Source organism: Tachysurus fulvidraco, chromosome 21 (genome assembly GCF_022655615.1).
Source record: "Tachysurus fulvidraco isolate hzauxx_2018 chromosome 21, HZAU_PFXX_2.0, whole genome shotgun sequence".
Taxonomy (NCBI): Eukaryota; Metazoa; Chordata; class Actinopteri; order Siluriformes; family Bagridae; genus Tachysurus; species Tachysurus fulvidraco.
In genome coordinates, this window is record NC_062538.1 from 1,397,098 (window position 1) to 1,407,097 (window position 10,000).

At 48.6% G+C, this 10,000-nt stretch overlaps 1 protein-coding gene across 1 annotated transcript in view; it reads left to right on the forward strand.

Moving 5' to 3' along the window:
• Positions 1–10,000, forward strand: part of rars1 (arginyl-tRNA synthetase 1) — a 31,047-nt gene that overhangs the window by 3,589 nt on the left and 17,458 nt on the right. The window contains exons 3-6 of the mRNA XM_047805854.1: positions 1–107; positions 1,434–1,542; positions 1,635–1,735; positions 9,818–9,939. The exon at positions 1–107 is cut by the window's left edge and continues 82 nt beyond it. Of these exons, the coding sequence (XP_047661810.1) occupies positions 1–107; positions 1,434–1,542; positions 1,635–1,735; positions 9,818–9,939 (439 nt within the window). The remainder of the gene's footprint in view (positions 108–1,433; positions 1,543–1,634; positions 1,736–9,817; positions 9,940–10,000) is intronic.

A 10,000-nucleotide genomic window follows, 5' to 3' on the forward strand; every position in this document is an offset into this window, starting at 1 on the left:
TCAGCGTGGCTTACCCTGACCTGGAGAACCCGCCGCTCACCGTCACGCCCAGCCAACAGCCCAAGTTTGGAGATTATCAGTGTAACAGCGCCATGGCCATGTCTCAGGTCAGTCACTAATTACCCCTTTTCTACCAAAAAGAACCGGGTCCTGGTTCAGAGCTCGTGCTGGTGCTGGTTCAGAGTTGGTTCCACTGGTGAACCTTCAAAGAACCGGTTTGCCTTTCCATCGGTTAGAGAGCGTCACATAGCCGAGTGTCACGTTACACAGCGACGTTAGCGCAGCAGCGACAAACACAACAATGGCGGATGTTGCTTTACTGTTAATGCTCATGGCTTTGTGAACCTACATTAACACCCAAACGCGGCGAATCCGACGTGTACGTGCGGCTCCGTGTAATCTGTATAAACGGAGGTTGTGATCGAGAAAGTACTTAACGTTATTTTATCATTAACACAGAAAAAAGTTAGCCTTAGCATGTAGCTACCTACTGTCATGTGTGCTGATAACTGATCATATTGCGGTAAAGTAAAAGTGTATTAAACATTAGTATACTTAAGGTACATTATCAAATGCCCTAACAGTAGCCCCGCCCACAGCCCCACCCACAGCCCCTGACGTAAGCCGTTCTTAAGTCTAGACCAGCGACGTTTTGGTGCTACTTAAGAACCACTTTTCCTGGTTCAGAGCCGGTGCTTTGGGTGTCGAAAAAGAAAGAACTGGTTCTGATTTAGGCTCCGAACCTGCACTCAAACTGCCTCGGTGGTAAAAGGGCATTTGAGCCAAGTCACAACTGAGTCCATGACCGACGTCTGAACCTAAAACATTTCACCTAAATCAAAGAGCTCCAAAAAGAGATGAGGATGACGACGTGATTTCTAAAGTTCACGTCCAAACCTGTTGTTATGAGCAAGAAATAAAACATAAAAAACATTTGTCGTCTAAAAGCCCCTGAGCAGGTGTTCCTAATAAAGTGGCCTAAATGAGTGTATAACGCTAAAAGATTTCCATCTGGTGATGATCTTCTCCTACATCTCTTCACTAGGGCTGGGCGATACGACTGAAATCTGTATCACGATATCCGTGCTTCATATCGGCCGATATCGATAATTATCGATATTTTTTTATAACCCATTTAAAATAAGGACCAGGAGAAAAATATATTACATTTAAACATTTTTATTTTAAACTTACTCCCTACGTTGCTAGGTTACCAGAGAGCGAGCGCCATTGTTAATGCAACCGAACTCGCTTCGCGACCTCTGTTTTCTTCCGACGAAGAATAAAAAAAAAAAAAGTTTTATCGAACACATTTTTTTATTGATATCGATCACGTGTCTATCGCGATACGTATCGTTATCGTTTTATCGCCCAGCCCTAGTCTCCACATAACATCTGATTTTTTTAATTTATTTTTTTTGTTCTTTTCCCAGATGATGAAGGGGAAAGGCCTGAAGGTGAACCCCAGAGAGATCGCCGAGAAGATTTCCCAGAACATTCCGGAAAACGAACTGATCGAGAGAACGGAAATCGCCGGACCAGGTGGAGTCCCGACACGAGATGTATACGGAGAACAAACCTCAGGATCTGGTGACGGAGGCGAAATAACCTGCGGCCTGTTGTTATTGTTGCAGGTTTTATTAACGTTCATCTCAAGAAGATGTTTGTGTCCAAACTTCTGTCCAACTTGCTTCTCAACGGGGTTCAGCCTCCAGCTTTAGACAAGAAGAAGAAGGTTTGTGAAACGTTACCATAACCACATCTCTGTTGATGAACGCTAGTGTGCGTAAGTATTCACCCCCGTCCCCCTTTTAACCTTGAGTAAGGGAGTAAGTGACGTGACGTACGGCTAAGTGCGGTGACCCATACTCAGAATTTGTTCTCTGCATTTAACCCATCCAAAGTGCACACACACAGCAGTGAACACACACACACACACACAGCAGTGAACACACACACACACACACACAGCAGTGAACACACACACACACACACAGCAGTGAACACACACACACACACACAGCAGTGAACACACACACACAGCAGTGAACACACACACACAGCAGTGAACACACACACACAGCAGTGAACACACACACACACAGCAGTGAACACACACACACACAGCAGTGAACACACACACACACACAGCAGTGAACACACACACACACACACAGCAGTGAACACACACACACACAGCAGTGAACACACACACACACACACAGCAGTGCACACACACACACAGCAGTGCACACACACACACACACACACAGCAGTGCACACACACACACACACAGCAGTGAACACACACACAGCAGTGAACACACACACACACACAGCAGTGAACACACACACACACAGCAGTGAACACACACAGCAGTGAACACACACACACACACAGCAGTGAACACACACACACACACAGCAGTGAACACACACACACACACACAGCAGTGAACACACACGCACACACACACAGCAGTGAACACACAAACACACACACACAGCAGTGAACACACACAGACACACACACACACACAGCAGTGAACACACACACACACACACAGCAGTGAACACACACACACACACACAGCAGTGAACACACACACACACACAGCAGTGAACACACACACACACACACACACAGCAGTGAACACACACAAATACACAGCAGTGAACACACACACACACACAGCAGTGAACACACACACACACACACACACACAGCAGTGAACACACACACACACACAGCAGTGAACACACACACACAGCAGTGAACACACACACACAGCAGTGAACACACACACAGCAGTGAACACACACACACACACAGCAGTGAACACACACACACAGCAGTGAACACACACACACACACAGCAGTGAACACACACACACACACAGCAGTGAACACACACACACACACAGCAGTGAACACACACACACACACACAGCAGTGCACACACACACACAGCAGTGCACACACACACACACACACACAGCAGTGCACACACACACACACACACAGCAGTGAACACACACACACACACAGCAGTGAACACACACACACACACAGCAGTGAACACACACACACAGCAGTGAACACACACAGCAGTGAACACACACACACACACAGCAGTGAACACACACACACACACAGCAGTGAACACACACACACACACAGCAGTGAACACACACGCACACACACACAGCAGTGAACACACAAACACACACACACAGCAGTGAACACACACAGACACACACACACACACAGCAGTGAACACACACACACACACAGCAGTGAACACACACACACACACAGCAGTGAACACACACACACACACAGCAGTGAACACACACAGACACACACACACACACAGCAGTTAACACACACACACACACAGCAGTGGAACACACACACACACCCTGGAGTGAACACACACACACACAGCAGTGAACACACACACACACACACAGCAGTGAACACACACACACACACACGGCAGAGCACACACACACACACACACAGCAGAGCACACACACACACACAGCAGAGAACACACACACACACACAGCAGTGAACACACACACACACACAGCAGAGAACACACACACACACACACAGCAGTGAACACACACACACACAGCAGTGGACACACACACACACACTGCAGTGAACACACACACACACAGCAGTGAACACACACACACACAGCAGTGAACACACACACACACACACAGCAGTGAACACACACACACACAGCAGTGAACACACACACACACACACAGCAGAGAACACACACACACACACACACAGCAGTGAACACACACACACACACACAGCAGTGAACACACACACACACACAGCAGTGAACACACACACACACACAGCAGTGAACACACACACACACACACACAGCAGTGAACACACACACACACACAGCAGTGAACACACACACACACACACAGCAGTGAACACACACACACACACACACAGCAGTGAACACACACACACACACACAGCAGTGAACACACACACACACACACAGCAGTGAACACACACACACACACACACACAGCAGTGAACACACACACACACACACACAGCAGTGAACACACACACACACACACAGCAGTGAACACACACACACACACAGCAGTGAACACACACACACACACAGCAGTGAACACACACACACACACAGCAGTGAACACACACACACACACAGCAGTGAACACACACACACACACACACAGCAGTGAACACACACACACACACAGCAGTGAACACACACACACACACACACAGCAGTGAACACACACACACACACACACAGCAGTGAACACACACACACACACACACAGCAGTGAACACACACACACACACACACAGCAGTGAACACACACACACACACACAGCAGTGAACACACACACACACACACAGCAGTGAACACACACACACACACACAGCAGTGAACACACACACACACACAGCAGTGAACACACACACACACACAGCAGTGAACACACACACACCACAGATACCACACACACACAGCAGTGAACACACACACACACACACAGCAGTGAACACACACACACACACACAGCAGTGAACACACACACACACACACACAGCAGTGAACACACACACACACACACACAGCAGTGACACACACACAAACACACACAGCAGTGAACACACACACACACACAGCAGTGGACACACACACACACACACAGCAGTGGACACACACACACACACACAGCAGTGGACACACACACACACACAAAGCAGGGGACACACACACACACACACTGCAGTTGACACACACACACACACACAGCAGTGAACACACACACACACACACAGCAGTGAACACACACACACACAGCAGTGAACACACACACACACACACAGCAGTGAACACACACACACACACACAGCAGTGAACACACACACACACACACAGCAGTGAACACACACACACACACAGCAGTGAACACACACACACACACAGCAGTGAACACACACACACACACAGCAGTGAACACACACACACACACAGCAGTGAACACACACACACACACAGCAGTGAACACACACACACACACAGCAGTGAACACACACACACAGCAGTGAACACACACACACACACACACAGCAGAGAACACACACACACACACACACAGCAGTGAACACACACACACACACAGCAGTGAACACACACACACACACACACAGCAGTGAACACACACACACACACACAGCAGTGAACACACACACACACAGCAGTGAACACACACACACACACACAGCAGTGAACACACACACACACACAGCAGTGAACACACACACACACAGCAGTGAACACACACACACACACACACACACACACAGCAGTGAACACACACACACACACACAGCAGAGAACACACACACACACACACACACACACAGCAGAGAACACACACACACACACAGCAGTGAACACACACACACACACAGCAGTGAACACACACACACAGACACACACACACAGCAGTGAACACACACACACACACACACAGCAGTGAACACACACACACACATACACACACAGCAGTGAACACACACACACACACACACACAGCAGTGAACACACACACACACAGCAGTGAACACACACACACACACACACACAGCAGTGAACACACACACACACAGCAGTGAACACACACACACACAGCAGTGAACACACACACACACACACACACAGCAGAGAACACACACACACACACACACACAGCAGTGAACACACACACACATACACACACAGCAGTGAACACACACACAGCAGTGATCACACACACACACACAGCAGTGAACACACACACACACAGCAGTGAATACACACACACACACACACAGCAGTGAACACACACCACACACACACACCACCAGCAGTGAACACACACACACACAAGCAGTGAACACACACACCACACACACACACACAGCAGTGAACACACACACACCCACACACACACAGCAGTGAACCACACACACACCACACACAGCAGTGAACACACACACACAACACACACAGCAGTGAACACACACACACACCACACACAGCAGTGAACACACACACACACACACAGCAGTGAACACACACAACACACACACACACAGCAGTGAAACACACACACACATACACACACAGCAGTGGAACACACACAACACAATGCAGTGAACACACACACACACACAGCAGTGAACACAACACACACACACAGCGTGGAATACACACACACACACACAGCAGTGAACACACACACACACACACACACACACACAGCAGTGAACACACACACACACACACACACACAGCAGAGAACACACACACACACAGCAGTGAAGACACACACACACACACACACACAGACGAGAACACACACACACACACACACACACACAGAATTGAACACACACACACACACACACACACACAGCAGTGAACACACACACACACACACACACACACACAGCAGTGAACACACACACACAGCAGTGAACACACATACACACAGCAGTGAACACACACACACACAGCAGTGAACACACACACACACAGCAGTGAATACACACACACACACACACAGCAGTGAATACACACACACACACAGCAGTGAACACACACACACACACACAGCAGTGAATACACACACACACACAGCAGTGAATACACACACACACACAGCAGTGAATACACACACACACACACACACACACACACAGCAGTGAACACACATACACACACACACACACACAGCAGTGAACACACATACACACACACACACACACACACAGCAGTGAACACACATACACACACACACACACAGCAGTGAACACACATACACACACACACACACACACAGCAGTGAACACGCACACACACACACAGCAGTGAACACACACACACACACACAGCAGTGAACACACACACACAGCAGTGAACACACACATACACACAGCAGTGAACACACACACACACACAGCAGTGAACACACACACACACAACAGTGAACACGCAGTGAACACACACACACACACACAGCAGTGAACACACACACACACACACAGCAGTGAATACACACACACACACAGCAGTGAATACACACACAGCAGTGAATACACACACACACACAGCAGTGAATACACACACACACACAGCAGTGAACACACACACACACAGCAGTGAACACGCAGTGAATACACACACACACAGCAGTGAATACACACACACAGCAGTGAATACACACACACAGCAGTGAATACACACACACACAGCAGTGAACACACACACACACACACACAGCAGTGAACACACACACACACACAGCAGTGAACACACACACACACACAGCAGTGAACACACACACACACACACACACACAGCAGTGAACACACACACACACACACACACACAGCAGTGAACACACACACACACACACACACAGCAGAGAACACACACACACACACACAGCAGTGAACACACACACACACACACACAGCAGTGAACACACACACACACACACACACACACAGCAGTGAACACACACACACACACACACACAGCAGTGAACACACACACACACACACACACACAGCAGTGAACACACACACAGCAGTGAACACACACACATACACACACACAGCAGTGAACACACACACACAGCAGTGAATACACACACACACACACAGCAGTGAATACACACACACAGCAGTGAACACACACACACAGCAGTGAACACACACACACACACACAGCAGTGAACACACACACACACACACAGCAGTGAACACACACACACACACACAGCAGTGAACACACACACACAGAAGAGAACACACACACACACACAACAAAGAACACACACACACACAGAAAGAAACACACACACACACACACACAACACCACACACAGCAGTGAACACCCACACACACCAGCACACACACACACACACACAACAGCACACACACACAGCAGTGAACACACACACACACACACACAGCAGTGAACCCACACACACACACACACACACACACAGCATTGAACACACACACACACACACACACACAGCAGTGAATACACACACACACACACACACACACACACAGCAGAGAACACACACACACACACACACACAAACACACACACACACCAAGCAGTGAACACACACACACATACACACACACACACAGCCTTAACACACACACACACCACACAGCAGTTGAACACACACACACACAGACACAAGCATTGAACACAAACACACAACCCCACACCCACACACACACACACACACACATCACTGAAAACACACACACACACAGCAGTGAACACACACACACACACAGCAGTGAACACACACACATACACACACACAGCAGTGAACACACACACAGCAGTGAATACACACACACACACACACAGCAGTGAATACACACACACAGCAGTGAACACACACACACAGCAGTGAACACACACACACACACACACACACACACAGCAGTGAACACACACAGCAGTGAATACACACACACACACACACACACACACAGCAGTGAATACACACACACACACACACACACAGCAGTGAACACACACACACACACACACACACACACAGCAGTGAACACACACACACACACAGCAGTGAACACACACACAGCAGTGAACACACACACATACACACACACAGCAGTGAATACACACACACACACACACACACACACACACACAGCAGTGAATACACACACACACACACACACACACAGCAGTGAATACACACACACACACACACACAGCAGTGAACACACACACACACACACACACACACACACAGCAGTGAACACACACACACACACACACACACACAGCAGTGAACACACACCCGGAGCAGTGGGCAGTCATTTATGCTGCGGCGCCCGTGGAGCAGTGGGGGGGTTCGGTGCCTTGCTCAAGGGCACCTCGGTCGTGGCCGGCCCGAGACTCGAACCCACAACCATAGGGTTAGGAGTCAGACTCTCTAACCATTAGTCCACGACGTCCACCTTTACATTACTGTCTGATCTGAAATGGACTGGGTTTAGATTTTAATTTGATTAAACATCTAAAGTTACGCAGATTTTCACGTAGATACGTGACACGATGAGCAAAAGTCATCTGTGAAAATATTCACTGCCCCAAACCAGATGGTGATGGATGTGAACAGGACAGATTCACTGACTGCAGTGTAGAACAGCATCAACAGCTCCTGTGGAGGACCAAACTTCCTTAAGTGACGTAGAAACTACATCCTCTGCTGGGCCTTTTTGGTGATGGAGTTAATGTTGCACTCGCATTTCAGGTCTTGGGAAATGTTAGTGGCCAGAAACTTGAAGGTCTCCACAGGATGTTGAGGGGTCTTTTCTAAAGTCCACTATCATCTCCACAGTTTTAAGCTCTAGACTGTTCTGACTGCACCGCAGCACCAACCGCTTCACCTCCTGCCGGTATGCAGACTCGTCGCCATCTTGGATGAGGCCGATGAGTTTAGTATCATCTGCTAATTTCAGGAGTTTAACAGTTTGGTCACTTGAAGTGCAGTCGTTAGTGTAGAGGGAGAATAGCAGTGGGGAGAGGACACGTCCCTGAGGAGCGCCGATTGTCCGAACGCTGGCGGTCTCACCTGTCGTTTCCTGTCTGTCAGGAAGCTGGTGATCCACTGACCGCTTGTTTGTATCGTTCCTCTGTTGTTTTAACGATCTTTTTTTTTTTTTTTTTTTTAAGGTGATCGTCGACTTCTCCTCTCCGAACATCGCCAAAGAGATGCACGTGGGTCACCTGCGCTCCACCATCATAGGAGACAGCATGTGTCGTCTCTTCGAGTATTTAGGCCACGACGTCTTGAGGTCAGTCTCGAACCCGTCTCTCGGTCTCGGGGGCGACGCTGACGTAGCTCACGGAGCTTCG